Raw genomic sequence first — 17,591 nt, 5'->3', positions numbered from 1 at the left:
CTTTTTTTAATTTGGCACAAATGTTTTTCAGAGCAATGTGAAATCAATTTGGCTAATTACATGTTGGTCAAAAATAATAAACGTACCAGGTACATACAAAACGAAGGAAAGAAAACACATCACAAGATTGTTCATTTTATACACACAATATAAAAAAATTCATTACATGATTATAATACATTTTATTACTTCATTATTTAATAGTGAAAAATACTAGAATACAGGTATTTAAAGTCTGATATTTAATATACAGTAATGTATAAATGTAATCTGAATATATGGAAATGCTATTCCAGCAGAATTTCAACTTTGAGCAGCAATTCAAACTGGTTATATAGTAAATACATTTGAGATTAACTATGACCACATGTTAAATTGTGACACTCCAACCAAAGGTCAAACACTATGCACTTAAGGTTTTTGAGACATTAACTTTTTTTATTTGTACACCGACTTTGATCAAGACCTTCAGGCCATGGAGAGTTGTGTTTATTTGATCTAAAAGTAATGAACAAATTACAAAGCTAGCGTTAAATTACAACCTAAGAAAAGATTTATAAATTTTACCATTTAGTGAGATCAGTCTTACACCCAGTCATTTGTTTATTTGATCTAAAAGTAATGAACAAATTACAAAGCTATCGTTAAATTACAACCTAAGAAAAGATTTATAAATTTTACCATTTAGTGAGATCAGTCTTACACCCAGTTATTTGTTAAATTTAAAATTATCGATAATCATGCGTTCAGGTATTTTTCATTGACACATTACTCAGTTAAGGCAGCACATTCCTGGAAAACTGAGTCTTTATGGGAAAAAAAACAAACCCTGTCCTGTCCTGTCCTGTCCTGTCCTGCCCTGCCCTGCCCTGCCCTGCCCTGCCCTGCCCACCAGGGGTCTCCGCCGTATGCTAGATACACGAATATGGAAAACTATGATACAAATATAAAGATGAAAAGGTACTTGGGGAAAATGTAATAAGTTAGATGTTGAATTGTAATTTGAATTGAAAATAATACAACTACATTTATATTATGATTACATTAATATGAAAAATTTTTTTAGTAATTGCCAAAATATTAATAGAAATATTTACTATATTAAATAAATTATCAGTCTCCATTTGTATTCAAGGTAAATCACAGAGTTAGACCCTGCATTTCGATGTGGACAAACAAATAATACAGCTCAGCGGCAAGTACCGGTAGTAAAAATTTCAGATTTAATATTTTACCCTGTAATATTTTTGAATGCCAAAATATACCCCCCCCCCTCCCCGCCATGGTTACAAATGTAAAGGAAACAGTGGACACAATGTCGGGTGAGAATGGAAGAATATTTGAGGCAAAAACAAATCTCTAGGTTCTCTCACTCTCAATGAGATCTCGGCGGCCATTTATGTCAAAGTTCATTTGGTTACCAGGATGTATTCTGGGTAAACAATGACATTTGCACCGTGAATTGTGTCAATTATGCAAGAGACAAATAATCATGAATTTTAGTGAAATTGTTTTTGAAGTGAAAATTTCACTGGGAATTCTAAAGACCATTGAATCATGAAAATTCCCAGCAGGAAAAAAATTGATTGTATTCGCCAACTGTGTCTCATCCTTTCTTAACTAGCACATGAAAAGCTATGTATGTATGTATGTATATATATGTAAATTATACAAAGAAGACAAAATTCTGTGAAAGTGTAGCAAAACAAAAATGTGACATATTCTAACATCCATCCATGCATACCCAGTGTATTTTAATCCAATTTTGATATTTGTTCAAGAAGTAAATCTGTGAGCTGAATATAATAAACTTCGATATATTATACAATAATTTTATATAGATTATATTTTGCTAAAATAAATGAAATTTTGAAGAATTAAAAAAACAAAACAATTAGTAATCTAACAGAATTTTAAACCGATATATTACTAAATTCTAGCAAATAATTATGTAGTCAAATTTTCAAAAGAAGCAAAATTTCAGAGTTTTTAGTACTGAGATTTCAGAAATAAAACACTAAAGTAACAATAAATGGGATTTGTAGATCAGGATTGGTGGCCATTTTAAAGCTAGAAATACATCAACATTAAATATTTCTGCCATTTTCCTGTGCTTGGTATTACATTGAACAGGTGGCAACTTGATACACGTCATTTTATTTTACCGATCTGAGAGAAAGAGGCCGACTGGCAGCCATTTTTGTTGTCAAAAATGTTGTTCCAAAGCCATGACATGTCTGGATGGATTTACATTAAAACTTTATCCATACACACTTTATATGGGTCTGTTGATTCCTGGCATTATGCAACCACATCTAATATTTAACTTCCATATATAGTATTTTATTTTACTATCACAATAATTTGTTATAAAAATATTTAATGCATGTCACTGTGGTTTATCGGGTACTGTCTAAACATAACCACTGATTTTTTTCAAGTCTCACACACAGTTTTATAAAATTTGATTTATGATTACACCTTTGGCAACTATTTTTGGATGGGAAAAAAACCTGGAATAACTTAAAGCTTCATCATTTAGATTTTTTAAAAGCATGTAAGAAGATTTTAATTTCTGAATATTTCAAATTCCAAAGTTTATTTACATTTGACTACAGTCCCTTTGAAGGTCTGTGATTGAATTAGGATTTTAACTGCCATGGTTCAGTACATATGCACTCTTCTCTACACCTGTTCTCTGCATACCAATTATTATTGATTTTAAAGTCCATCTATGGTTTTGTCAATTATAATTCTAAATAAAATAAAAAAATAAACATCAATGATCCTTGGGTTTACTTATGGATAAAAGTGCTTTAGTGATGTAGACGAATACTGCATTGTTAGTTTTAAGCCAATCCCTAACATGTTTAATCACTTTGCAAATTAAGATTCATGTTGGCAAACTAAAATACATGTATGTCTTTCTGATTAACCTTCTTGTGGGTGAAGTTAATTGATAAATTAAAATTGATGAAAATGACAAAAAACTTTTTGTAGACTAATCCATTGGTGACTGGTAAAAGCAAAAGCTTGGAATATCAAAGAGTTCAAGAGTTCAAAAAGTCTAATATTTAATTGTAAAATTGTCAATTTTTAATTTAAAACAAATTTTAAGTTGATTTGGTCAAATTTGAGATTTATTTTGTTATCCTTATTACTTAAATACATCCTAATTATCAATACTCAATGATTATATTCACAACTGTCAAAAGTCCCTGAATGGTACGAGTTGCCATGACAATTTGAAGTGAATATTAATGCACCACATCCTTGCATCGCTTCTGTCCAAATTCAGTCCCATGTGATGCACACAAGGGATGCAAAATACTGTAAAATACTTTATTTTAGCTGGAATTAATTTTCGCTGAAAAGACATTTTGGGTGTTTTAGTATGGAATTTATTTTCACTGATTTTTGACAAGTTGAATGTAAAATATAGGAAAAAAGGTATATTTGCTGGTTTTTACTTTCACTGAGTCATTCTTTCAGCGAAAATAAAGCATTCTACAGTGTATTGTTTACACAACAAATATATCACTTTAATTTTGAATTGATCTCAGCCAATTACACAATATGTGCTACAAAACCACAAAGTTTACAAAAATGTTGATGCCCATGGTATGTCAACTTTTCTAAAATCGTGCCTGAATTAAAAATTTATGTTCAATTAACCATTCTCTGTTAATTACTTTTACTAACTTGAACTTTGAATAATAGTTAACTTTACAGTGAGCTACTGGCAACATGCATTTTTTTGTTTGTTTAATGTCCACACATTTACTAACTTTAATTAACAGTTCACTAACCATGAAACTAAAAGTTCAGTTGACCGGTTTTGTTTAATAATTATTAATCCTAATTTTAGTGAACACTTAATTTTAACTAGGCATGATTTTGTAAAAGAAAGTCATGGTTTCTAAAATACAGACATTTTGTAACAAGGTGATTTCGTGTCTTGGTGCTTCAACATTATTGCAGTTTTAAAAATTTCATTGTGTTTTCATGACTATCGTCCCCTAACTTTGAATGGATTCTCCCTAACCAATAACCTTTAATACCTTGACCTTTAATCGACCAATTAATTAGCAAGAAGTATTTTTCGCAACACGTCTTGGTCTTCTTGTGTAAAACCAATGGATATCAGATAGGATTCAACTGACCCATATCTGTAAAAAATAGTTAATTTAGTAAAATATTTACTCCAGTAAATTATGCAACAGTTGTCTCCTCGATAACCACAAATGACTGTAATATGCAAATATGAGCTAACAGTCATAACAAAAAATCGAAAAATAATTTCAAAAACTGTTTTGTGTGGCTTAGTGGTTAAATAAACAGCACTCACTTTTCGTCAATATAGTCCAATAGAGATGCCATTGTTTCCGGCCTAGCTGATACGAAATCCTCTGAAAAATCAAACTTCTTGACGATTTCATCATGAACTCGACTCCTGATAGGAGCCAATAATGTCTGGAATAAAAAAACATCAGCAAAAAATATAGTATATGCTACACAATTGTACAAATGATGACTTACGACTCTACACAGTTTAGTGATGAAGATTCGATTTAAATCACCTTCATCATGTATTGAAATTCACTAAACAAATTTGTGAATGACAGCTTCTGCAATTGCATTCCGGTGAAAATTTTTACCAAAAATGTTGTATTGTTAAAAATAATGATACACACAAGTACCAATTCAAGATCGCTAAAATACAGTACTTATATCGCCCTCATTACATGAAAATAGATATACTCACTTCTGATAGAGCATAGTCTTCACAAACCGCTTCTCGAGACTTTCCAACTAATTTTTGAAGAAGGGCAACAAAAATACCAGTCCGGTCTTTTCCATGGGCGCAGTTTATCAGAGCTGGCAAGTTATTTCTATCCGAGATAATTTTGAGAGCTGCAATGGAAATACAAAAGCATTGTTAGAGGTGTAGGTAAACGGTGAGTTTACAAAATTTTGTAAGTCAGCAGAATTTTGCTCACTTAATCTTGCGGTAAATAGTGAGCAAAATGTTTGCCCACTTTTGCAAAACCGCGTCCCAAATTGTAACTCAATGTTCAATTAACAGTTAACCAAACTTTGAGTTACGGGTAACAGATTTTTTGATTTGTTTAACGTTCAAAACTCAAATTTTCATTATCTGTTCACTGAACTTCAAATAACAGGTAATATACAACACTACTGTAAAATACTTTATTTTCGCTTGGAATTAATTTTCGCTATTTTCACTGAAGGAATGAACCAGTGAAAATAAAAACCAGCGAATATACCTTTTTTTCCTATATTTGACATTCAACTGGTCAAAAATCAGTGAAAATAAATTCCATACAAAACACCAAAAATATCTTTTCAGCGAAAATTATTTCCAGCTAAAATAAAGTATTTTACAGTAAGCGAAACAAAAATTTATATGTTGGCTGTAATTCAAAGTTCGGGTAACTGTCAATTAAAGTTTGAGTTACTAAATTTGGACGTTCAACAAAAACAAAAAAATAGGTTGCCCATAATTCAAAGTTCAGTGAACTGTTACTTGAACATTGAGTTACAATTTGAGTGTGGTTTTGCAAAAGTGGGCTGGTTTCTGAAATATGGGCATGGTCATTTTTCTAACTCGATGTTTTCGTAACTCGATGTTCGTAACTCGAACAATTCAGCATCTTATAAAATACTATAATAAAGTGCTTTTAAATGTTGTCTTTTGATTACTAGATTATTATTGCTAATTGACTACAATGTCAATACATTTTAAGTACAATGTATCCAGATCAAAGTATGGTCTTATAAAACTGTTTTAAGGTAGCGAGACTATTATTTGTGTTGAAAATTACGATTTTCACATTTATTTATTAATTGATGAAATGCACGATAAACTTTCATCTGACAAAGTCAACATAACCTAAAATGTCATGTAAGTTGGTTAAAATATAGATTTTCTGAAGGGAAGCAAGGCAGCCTCAGTAGTGTTTTCCAAAATCAACAACACAGGTTTAATTTGTGTGCCTATAAGTTTCAAAGATTAACTCAAAGCAAAGCAATGTTAGGATGTGTTATCAGTAGCTATCTGACACACAATGAGTGTTTCCAAACATTTGAGTGGTTTGTCTCTGCCCCTGTTTGTTTCACAGATTAGTCATTTGCATATGAATGTGTCAGACACAAGGTCACACAGCCACTGAAAAAAAATCATTGATTTTAGTGTTTTCATATGCCGAATTTATCGAACTATAGCTATCCCATTGCTTTATTTTGTTTTGGTTTCCAATAGCCTTACACATTTGGATGCCCCTACACATGTTAAAACAGACCTTGATGGGAAAACGAATCACTTGTGCAGATAAACAAACTTGAAAATCTTTGCTGTGACTTCATCGACGTTTTCTAGGATTTTTTTAAGATACAAGGTCTTTAACAAAAAATAACGTATACTTATTGTCGTCGGATTAACACCAAATTTTCACAGCTTTTAAGGTGACAGTGAGAGGAACTTGAATGTGTCCAGACAAACTATTTCATCGATTATTTACCAACGAGTTCTGGTTTGAGTTGGGGGCAATGGGATTAAAACAGTAATTGAAATTCAGCACACTATTTTTTAAAATGCGTTGCTTGAATAAAATTGACCAGACACATTCAATTTACCAGTCTATTGAACAACTAGGAAAAGTGAAAAAAAATACTTCTTATGGCCAGCATAAATGCGTAATTATTTTTTTTACAGAAAAAGTAATTTTTCACCTTTGATTGAGTAACGCGTCGTAGAATGCAGATACCGACATGCAAAATACACTTGTGAAAAGCTTGAAGTCTGGCGATTCTAAAAATATATACTTTCCCGGGTCTATTTGTAGTCATTTAGTCACAATTAGAAGATGAAAACAAGTATGCAAATAATAGTCCCGCTACCTTAATACATTCATACATTGTAACATAATTGTATTATTTTTACACCCAGAATGAGCTTTACATTGCACTCATTAGCATATGGGAATCAAAACACATTTAAAATTCATAATACCATCAAAACATCTTTTTAATAGTATATCTTCTTCATAACATGAATTGTTACGTAAACATTGAGAAAACAACAATATATATATATCTGTTTAATTCGTTTAAAAGATTCCTCTCATTAGTAAATAGCGCCCTCACTTCACAATATTTAGAATGAGTGGTTGGTCAAAAGTTTGATGAGTCAGGTGCATCTATTGGCTAAGCTTGTTGAACATAGATGCAAATGAGTATAGGAACCATTAATGCTGTAGGGTGTACTGGGAGGGGTGGAGGATTTCATGTTTGTAATGACTGGTTGTAATGCGGTATCTCGTTGTTTTCAAGATGCAGCCTGATATTTGTTGCTTTATTGGTTGTTTAATTGTGGCTAAAATTTGTGTGGTGGGTGGAAGATGTGTTTATTATTTGTTGAGTCATTGTTTAGACACCCTGCAGCTTGAAATGGTATGGTCCAAATCGGATATGGTGGTGTTGAATATCTGTGCGATATGGCAGTGTCGTCTAAAAACCATGCATCAAAATGATTTCTGTTTATTTATTTACTGTTGTAGATCCTGAGAACTAGCCATTGAATATGATGTCGGGAATAAATGGTTTTCTGAACAAGCTTTATTAATTATTGCTGGCAATATTCCAGTATGAATTGGGAGCAAACTGTGACACCAAATCAAGTCGTTGTATTGTTATGCTTCTAAAATATTTTTTTTTTAAATAAAATAAATTAAACAGAAATATTATGTGTATTTTTGTATGTGGAAACATGGCTTGCCCACTAAAAAATATAAAGAAGTGTGGTCTGCAGTTATTTTATTTTTATTTTTTTATTTGTAAAAAAAACTGAAGTGTAAACAATAAAACACTCACAGTGCAAGGCTAGTTCACCGACATGTCTATTCTCTTGCTTGAGTGTGAAAGTACATGGTTTAGTGACTACCTCTTATATTTTTAAATTTCAGAATTTTTTTTTATTTGGGAAGGTTCTTCTATAAAAATAGAACAGATTATATATATATATATATATATATATACATGTATATATATATATACTGTGGGCAGTGGACAAGCCTAATAGAATTACCATACCATCTTATTACAGGGGTTAAAGAATGAGTGAAGTAAAACTCACTGTTCACTACACTGTCAGAAGAATTCTTTCCACACAAAACAATTGTTCCAATCTAGTCTTTGAAATGCAACAATGTTACAATTTGCAACAGATTAAAGCTTGTCAGCCACCACGTTTTTTTTTTACAACCCATTTACATCACGTTTAGGTTGTTCAAATGACATGTCTGTCAATTAACGTTGACATTATTAGATAAGACGCAAACAACAGGTTCTACAATCAGTATAATCATAGACCCTTGTTCTATGGCATAATTTGAAATTTAAAAAAGATTGAACTTTGGAAATACAGTACCATGAATTAATGAAATAAATTAATGTACACACCATATTACGCTCAAATTATACAGGATTATCATATTTTATTTAATAGGTAAAATAAAATATTAAAATCTATATCATAAAGTACTAAGTGTTGCGAATCTTTACAACATTTTCGAGTTATGCGATATACGAGTGAGTTAATATTCAAATGAGATGACATCACGAGGCTTACCGGCATAAATTTGTCTTTGGCTCAATTCCAGCATATCGATGTAGTTAGCCACTAAACCGGCGTCGTTGATCACGTGTTTTGCGTAATATTTCACGAAATAATGCGTCTTGAAAATGATGTCGACCAGAAGAAAAAAGAGAGACGTGATTCGAATAAACAACGGTGCACGTTTGAAGACTGCCCATACGTAGTTTGGTCGGAAGAAATCTATGAAATAATGCTTTTTCGGGTTGTTGCTGGTCTCGTTCTTTGTAGACCGATTCCTCTGGTGTATCGGACTGTAGTTGACCTCCCCCGGTTTTTCGGGTACGCCTGGCAACTGCACGGCCACGCAATCGAAGTCGGTGTCTAGTAATTTCTCCCCTTTCGCCTTGGTGTACTCCCTGGCTGAACGGAAGTCTACCACGGTTCGTATGCCGAGTTCCCGAATCTTTTCATGGTCTCCCTCTGTTATAAAGTCCGGACGCGATGACCGATACAGCATAGCATGTTCGGGGAAGACCTTGCGTAGATTCGGCATCGAACCGAGGTGGACAATTCTCGATGGGACAGTCTCGACATGTTCACTGACACCGGTGTCTTCCATGGCTGAAAGTGAGAGATGCTGTGCTTCACTTCTTTCAATATTAATGCATGGTGGCGCTGTTCAAAAATAAATAAATTATGCTCACCATCTTTGACCCCGGTACCCAGAGTTAGCAGGACCAGCACAATATAAACGTGACCTTGATAATGAGATTCTGTTTTTCCTGAGTGTTCAAATAATAGAAGCTGGCATTTTTGGACTAACGTTATGTAATTGAAACACAAGCCACAAGTATTAGATGGCTTACAAAAGAGGCTATAGTTAATATGGGCAAATGATTTGCTTGAGCCATTGGTAAATTTATGGAATTGATTTTGCTGTGATAATGTATACATGTATGAACAATTATGTGAATATGGTGTTGTGTGTTATAGGAAGTAGGTGATGTCTTAAGTCCTTTGGTTATGTCATTTGAATCAAGAGGGGGAGGTTAAAGTACTTGATCGGAAAGAATGATTATATTTGTTCTTTGGCAGTGAATGGCTTATTTGTACTTGACTGTGACCCACCCACCACTCGATTGTAATATGGCCAGTTGCTATTAGACATCACTAGCATGACTAGTTGGAAGACAACCATGTAAAAATAGTGTGAATAAAATAATCGTCTGTAATGAACAAGGAAATAATAAAGTTTTTATTTTTTATTTAAACCAACAATAAACAACAAGTTTAAAAAAACATTCGAGTATAAATAAAGTACAAATAATTGTCAAGTTTAGCCAGTAGGAGGTACAGGTGCTGGTTGAATTATCTCGCCTGAAAGAAAATAAAAAAACAAGTGGTAAAGATTATATATTGTAATGAATGATTTGAGTAAGGTGTTGAGTAGAGGAATGTTCAATAGGAAGAACATTGTTGAAATGCTTTGGAAATGATTGGACTTCCATAATTAAATCTTGAGGCACATTGTAAATAACTGGCGAGAGGATGCTGAAAGCACTGCTGTGCATTCAAGCATCCTCTCATTGAAAATAAACACAGGTTATGCACATTAACATTATAATGAGGTAAATTAGTTTTGTCAACAGAGTGTCATGATGTGCATGAAACGACTCATGGTGCAAAAGCACACAAGTGTTGACGGAAGACCAAAATGATAAGTATCACCACCAACAACCAATTTGGTAGTAGTCATATTGCTGAAAATATTAGATCTTGTTGTCTGTATATATGCAGCAACAATAAACTGTACAAAACCAGTAGTTAACTGTTTACAACATTGTACAAGACAGTATTATAGACCCATATCATGCAAAATTACAGGGTGTCGTACAAATATACCCCCTTACTTTTAGGGTATTGTATGTTCATGCAACTGTTCATTCAGAATGAATCGAAAAATAAAGTAGGTGCAAAGAGACTATATCAAATGTAATTGTACTTCATAGGAATATCATTGATGATATCAATCCCATCAGACTGATATAACTCGTAATGAATTTAACGCATGGCAATGGCAATGTGCCATCTGACATATAACCCAAGTGAATTGACCATGTGCAAAGACAGCATTGTTGGTTTGCATAAGACAGCCCACACACATGCTATAAAGAGTAAAATCCTGGTATCACCAATGACAGGGCTGTAAATGAGTCAACATCAAACCAGAAACATAGAATGTAAATGCATGAACCTGTTTGTACAGAATACCAGTTTATCCCTCATTATTTATGTGGACCATGTTGAAAAGATCTCAAACCATTATAAGGCCAATGAAAAACAAATTTGGTGTTTCCAGTATTAGGGTAAAAAATATTGGGTAGTTAGGCAGGGATTTTATTATTTTAGATTTATTTTTTCCCGAACATGTTCAGTCTACATCAAATACAATCATTTTAAGCAATTGTTTTTTTACATGATGATATTAATATTTGTTCATTTTAGAAAAAGGTAACTCATTTCCATAAAAATAAAATTTGGCCTTATTAACAAATGACAACACATGTCATTGTTTAAGGTTGAGATGAGTGGCATGAACTGTTGATCGATGGCACCATTTCAAGAATGGCAGCTGGTGACAGCAAAACTTTCACTGATGTACATGTGTATGTAGACATCAGCACAAGGAATTGGCCCTATCAGTTACTGCCTAATAAATGACAGTTATGTACATTCCTGCTGTGGCCATTTACCTACAATAGCGACATCACAAGCATGATAAGAGCATTTTTGATGTACACATTGCAGCTCTTGCTGTTTCTTGCATGTGACAAAAATCCGCCTAAATCACAAGAAAATTGTAGTGGGCCAAACAATGGTCATGAAAAAGTAAGAATGAGTACAGCCAGCCATGCCAATGTGGTGAATGAAATGCAGTTTTTTGCATGGCTTTCTGCTCAATATTATACAGTGTGTGGTAGCCTATATAATCAATGGCGTGGTCACAAATGATTAATGATGATCACATACTTCATAGACACTATAGCATTACATTAGTGGGCGACGACTATAAATCATATCCATGCCCCTAGACATGGCTACATCCGAGGTCATCATTTTGCCAATGCCATTCTTGCAATTTCATTATTGCTGGCTGCATAGACCAGACTAATGTACAAGTATTTACACATATCGGCCTTATTTTGGTTTTAGATGCTATTTTATTGGAATGCATGGTGACAACTGCGTGTGGCGTGAAGGACCGCTAGGTTAGGAAATTGTTACTAGTCGCACCGTGCATGTGCACATTGCACAAATCATACGAGTTCACAGGCCATAGGCCTAGTAAATCGCTGTCATCATTTATGTACGATGCAATATTTGGCGATTTATTTTTGGCCATTAGATTCCCTGATTCATGACATTATGTGCCAATAAATCCTGAAAATCGGCTTTGCTAAGCGATGAGTCGTTTAGTTCAAAACACTGAATGATCATAGCATGGTGTGCAGAGTTTTATAGGTAAAGCAATTGTTAAGAATATATTAAAATCTGTGGGAAATGGCAAGAGCTCTTACCTTCTATTAGTGCAATGTTTGTACGGCGTCCTGGGCTGGCTAGAAAAATAACCTACGTCATCGAAAGATGCGTGTACGTGTGTGTACTGTAGACAATTTCCATGACGCTGCATTGCATGCGTAGAGTCGACGTCACGATTTGTGCGTATCAATTTTTCTCCGCTATTTTCAACAAATAATTCACTTTTTTCTCCTGGGAAAACATCGTCAATCTTATTTTATTAACCTGAACTTTGTCTTGACAGCGCAAATTATACCCAAATAAGCGTCTTTGGTTGATTTCTGGCACCCAAAATTGATTCTCGTCTCAGTCGTTTAGTCGTTTAGGTGATCCAAATATTGACCTCGCATGAAAATACTGCCGCCTACGGCGGGTCCCGGGATCATTGCGTCTAGCGTTGACCTTTTACTAAAACAACGTTCTGTTGTCCATGGGCTCTCAGGTTTTACAGTCCGAGTCCAATTTATTGCGTCGAAATTATTTTATCACATATATACGTGAAATTAAGACTGAACAAAATCGCAGTCCCAAAACAGTAAAACCTAAAAATGTAGGATACATAGAAAATCTATCAACCTCACTATAAGGGAATCACCAGTTAATCTGGCCAGGGGGTGCCGGGCAATTCTATGGGGGGGGGGGAAGGCTTTCCATTTTCTATATATGAAAAAGGGGAGCCTAGAAATTTTTCCAAGGGTGAAAGAGGGGGGTGTATAATTTTCTGGGTTTATTCACATATATTGTATAGACGACGGCTGCTGTGATCAACATACTGCAATGAGAAAGAGTTATTGTTTTTTTGTTTGTTTTATTGCACAACAATAACTTAATCAAATTAGTATAAAACATGAAATATGAAACTTCATTTGTAAACAAGAGTATAAACCTCTGTAAATGGCATAAACAACTTACTGCACTTTCCACTGTATGAAGAAAAACAAACTTTTTAAACAAGTTTGTGAAAAGCAAACACACTAATATAACACAAAATGTAAAGATAAAATATATTTTATAGTGTATCATTTTGTATATATATAAATAAAATATATAAAAAAGTTTTCATATTTTTTAATAAAACACAACTTTCTGAGGAACTGTAGATATTGAACCTAGGCATCTATTTTTGATCCTCTCCATTCCTATCAATCTCTATCCTCATCGCAAAGAATGTCACTATCGGAACTATCACCAGGATCTTTAGAACCACTTTCACCATCCTCATAACCTTCTCCACTGGAACTATCAGATAGGCACTGATATTTTAACTTCAGTTCTTCATACAGCTTCATCATCGACTGCTGCTTAGCTGCAGCACAGAAGAGATTGCGATGAATGACACGGAGGTATTGCAAATATACTGCATCCATCTTTGACAACTTAAAATTGGCTTCAGTTTGATCTGAGATTTTAAAATCTACTGAACCATGTATACCATCAGGGAAACATCTTTGTACAACCTCAGTGGATGCCATCCTTTGTAACAAAGCTGTAACTCCTCTTGCAAAACGATCTCGTTTTCGCTTCTTCACTTTTCTCCTGTTTTCTTTCTTGCCTCTACTTATTCTTCTTTTACTTACATCTGACAATCCCTGGAATACATTTCTTAACCATGTCAGTGTTTTATCAAGATCTGACATGAACTCAGTAGACTGGTTGCTAATTTCTTGCAGTTCACTCACCATGCTGTCATTGTAAGCCGCCTGTTCAGTAGCCCTCTGTTTTAGGTGTCTTCCATCACTGGTAAATAAGTCAGAGTAACTTTCCACAACCAGTGCCAAACAGTGAGAGGCCGTATAACTTCTTAAGCGTGCATGAGACCCCATATGTGAATAGTAATGGTGAAAGAAGACAGCCAGATGTTTGGCAGCCACGTTTCAACATCACGCAGAATTTCAAAAATGGGCTTTTATCTTTGGAGAATACTGAGAGCATCAAAGAATTTTCCTTTAAGTATGCAGTGGAAGAGCAATATGTCATAGACTATTTACAACACCTTACCACACTAAAGCAAATGAAAACCATTAGGGGAAAAGGTAGGAAGAAACAACAAAAAGAGAAGCAGGAAAAAAGTCATAGTGATTATGACTGGATTTCTTGGGTGTTGAATGGGACACTAAAAACATTGACAGTAGCTGAGTTGGATAAGTACCTGGACCATAATAAGCTATCAAAAAAGGGAACAAACAAGACAAAATGAAAGCAATTACCAGTGATGTAATCAGAAAATCATATAAAGATCAAGCAAAAACACATAAAATCACTGAACATTTACAAACTGTAAACACCAGAATGTACAACACTGACGAAACTGACTCAGAGGACTATGATGGTGATGATCTCGTTGACAGTGCAGAGGAAATAGAGACTGATGACTTAATAGTTCCTTAAACTGTAGTGACGAGGGTCAGGGAGAAGAGCTGGAACGTGGAAGCATGCAACGTTTCATTAATGTAAATCCTTATTGTTTAAAAACAATTTTTCAGGGGGGTACCATATTTTGTACTTTTTCTAAGGGGGGACAGCCCAAATTTTTAATACACACCTAGGGGGGGGCTTGTGATTATTTAACAATAACATGTGAAAGTCACCGGCACTCCCTCGGTCAAATTAACTGCTGATTAAATAAATAATTTTAGTGGCGAATCCTTATATCTTTCCTATAACGCGCCCTCTAGCGACAAAGCGACGATATTGCATTCACCCATTACGTCAATTTGACATCACAGAAGCGCTCCGTGAATAGAGGGCGTGATTTATATAATAAGACTGGTGTATTATATGAAACCCTGTAAAATATTCCTAAATACGGAATATGACAAAATATACAATAAATCTTTGTTTTTACTCGAAGTGAATACATAAAATATGTCGATATGGCAGAAGTGAATGCACCAACATACAAAGGAAAAATTAACCACAGTTTGGCAAACGGCAAACAGCGACATCTGCCAGTGTGTACGTCGATCTGTAGTATGCAACCTAAGACAACTAATACATTGCATTAGTTGTCTGAGATGCAACGTAAAGATTTTTAATAGTAAATAAAATATCGTATGCTAGTATTTCTTTATTTTTGGACTTCGAGTCATGCTTAAATATTTGGAAGGACACCCAAAGTTACATGTACTTTTAAACCACGATTGATGAACGCTGTCTTATTTTGTTGGCAATATTAATGGTGATAAGAACACATACATCAGCTTGTAGGCATAAAACGGGACCGTACTCAGCCGGCAGGTCAGACGAGACGTGTGTGTGGTTACGTTGAGCACTGGTTACCATCGCAATAATAATATTTGAGAAGGTTTGAGAAGTCCAAACTGAAACATTGCCTGGTGGACCCACTTATAACCGTACCTCTTTTTCTGTTCATGTCTAGTCCGTTCAAGTTATTTTGATCGAACCGTTCCAGTCGAATCATCAAATCAAACGGCTCTGCATGTGTGCTTTGATAAAAGCAACAACTCGTGATTATTTTGAGTGCGACAGGGACACGTATTTCTCAAATCCTATTACACATTTTATTCTGGAGCGAAAGAGTCACGCAATTTTCTTTCAACCACTGCTACGGAAAATCAGTCAAGGTTCGAACTGCCTTGTGGGTATAAATGAATGTGACGTTTTCCAGTTATGGAAATAAGTTTGTGACACTTTAGTTGCTTGGTTATGAGTAGGCAACGCTATGGCATATTACGCGGAGTGATCCGTTATCAAAAGTACATCCCTATAGCCACCTTTGGCTGGCTTAATTGACAAGCAGGCCAATACCATGGACCTTGATGTCTTGATACTTACCGATATAAAACTGTGACTCAGTTTTCAGCTGTTATCTTTCATCCTATCTACAGCAATCTTCCACTTCCGATGGTAGTGTGTCTTTCATTCAGTCTTGTTTAAAGTTAAACAACCCGTTTGAAAGTAGTCTAACACTTTCCCAACAACTGGATCATTTTGTTGTAAACGCTTTCATTATCTTGTGATATGGATGTCAATGATGTCGGAGCCACCACACGCACGCCATATAATATGAATTGAGCAACAAACAAACTAACTTCATTAATTTGATAAAAAAAAAATTAAGGCGATCGTTTTGCAAAATTAGAATTTCTGATCATAAACTACTCATTGAGACTGGCAGGCAAAAGAAAATTCCTAGAAATGAAAGAATTAGTAAATTTTGTACAGGTGATGAAATTGAAGACGAGTACCATTTCTTAATAGAAAGCAGTAAATATGATGTACCCCGTAATAAATTGTTTAAATATATACAGGACAAAAAATCTGACTCTTTGAAAATGAATGAAAGAGAAAAATTTCGATTAATTATGACAAGATTTGAAGGAGTATAAATTGCACAATTCATCATTCATATAAATATGAACTTAAGAGACCGAACGTAGCAGCTCTATTATATAAGTCTGCAAGTGGTTTTAATGCAATGCATATTTAGTAGCTTAGTAGTTGTATTCTAATACTAATTTTCATGTTTTTTCTTCCATTCTTAGTTACATGTATTTAATGTTTTATTCGTGGTATTGGTAGAGTGAACTGTATTTCAGGTTAATTGTTTTAAACAATAACATTACGTTATCATGTTTTTATTTCTTTTATAATTACATGTATTTAAATAATGTGCTATTTGTGAGTGAAGTAATATTTCTTTTTTTGTTTTACAACCATAAAATTACTCTCTGTAGTAGATTTTCGTGTTGAATATAGATTATTATCATATACCATTGGCGCTATGTGGTATTGAAGCAGTGCTTGAACTACTGCCTCACCCATGTTGGCTTGTTCCTGCTCCTCGGGGGGTAATCATTTCATCGTCTAAAATTGCAAACTTTACGGTTTTGGCAAATATTTGGTCCCGGTTGCCTAACTATAGAGGGCGCGTCCACTCGCAAGTCCATTGTTGTTCAATACGTTAGATAAGGGTGGGCCGTAAATATTTTTGGAACAAATAATATGGTGAGATTACAAGTAATCTGCATAAAAATGTCATTGAAAAAGTTGTTGACACAAAATATACCTCGCATAAAATTGGATAAAGACCGACAAGCTGGGATGATAAAACACGGGAAAAGTGAAAAGAGCTTCGCTGATCGGTTTTATCCATTTTTACTTGTAGTACTGCAGTTTTTGTTACATTTTAATATAATTTTGGTGTCTGGCTCAAGTACATGTTGATAATTCCACATAGGACGTGAAAAGGCACAGTCTTCCACCTTGAACGCCTCAGTGAAATGAATGGCCCGTCCCTGACTCCCGAGGCGTAGAGTATACTGGTTACAAGGTTTTGGGTGATAGGAACGCCCAACGTCGCTATAGGACGATCCATTATGCAGCTCACCGGACTATTATTTATTCATGGTTAAGTATTGTATAGAAGGAAGTG

The 17,591-nt window shown here is 34.4% G+C and overlaps 1 protein-coding gene and 1 long non-coding RNA gene across 2 annotated transcripts; both read right to left on the bottom strand.

Annotated features, from left to right (window-relative positions):
* Positions 1-3,517: 3,517 nt before the first annotated feature.
* On the bottom strand, positions 3,518-9,236 carry LOC100370490 (uncharacterized). The gene is made up of 4 exons (XM_006811167.3): positions 8,651-9,236; positions 4,766-4,914; positions 4,349-4,473; positions 3,518-4,169 (listed from the first exon to the last, which is right to left on the bottom strand). Exons 1-4 carry the CDS (start codon positions 9,234-9,236, stop codon positions 4,082-4,084), a joined length of 948 nt encoding a protein of 315 aa, XP_006811230.3. The 3' UTR covers positions 3,518-4,081.
* A 628-nt stretch (positions 9,237-9,864) lies between these two features.
* LOC146733701 (uncharacterized) lies at positions 9,865-12,279 on the bottom strand. The gene is made up of 2 exons (XR_014926690.1): positions 12,196-12,279; positions 9,865-9,994 (listed from the first exon to the last, which is right to left on the bottom strand). It is a non-coding gene; the product is annotated as an uncharacterized LOC146733701 (long non-coding RNA).
* Between the last annotated feature and the right edge of the window lie 5,312 nt (positions 12,280-17,591).

This window comes from Saccoglossus kowalevskii, chromosome 16 (assembly GCF_978046115.1).
Source record: "Saccoglossus kowalevskii chromosome 16, keSacKowa6.1, whole genome shotgun sequence".
Taxonomy (NCBI): domain Eukaryota; kingdom Metazoa; phylum Hemichordata; class Enteropneusta; family Harrimaniidae; genus Saccoglossus; species Saccoglossus kowalevskii.
This window is presented reverse-complemented; position numbering and strand designations above follow the sequence as displayed.

Excerpts from the sequence above, each read along its gene's own strand:
- LOC100370490 (XM_006811167.3), bottom strand. The coding sequence starts at position 9,236 with ATGGAAGACACCGGTGTCAGTGAACATGTCGAGACTGTCCCATCGAGA. Across the intron at positions 4,915-8,650 it reads CCAAAGACAAATTTATGCCG|CTCTCAAAATTATCTCGGAT; the intron begins GTAAGCCTCGTG and ends TTTCCATTGCAG. Across the intron at positions 4,170-4,348 it reads TTGGACTATATTGACGAAAA|ATATGGGTCAGTTGAATCCT; the intron begins GTGAGTGCTGTT and ends TATTTTTTACAG.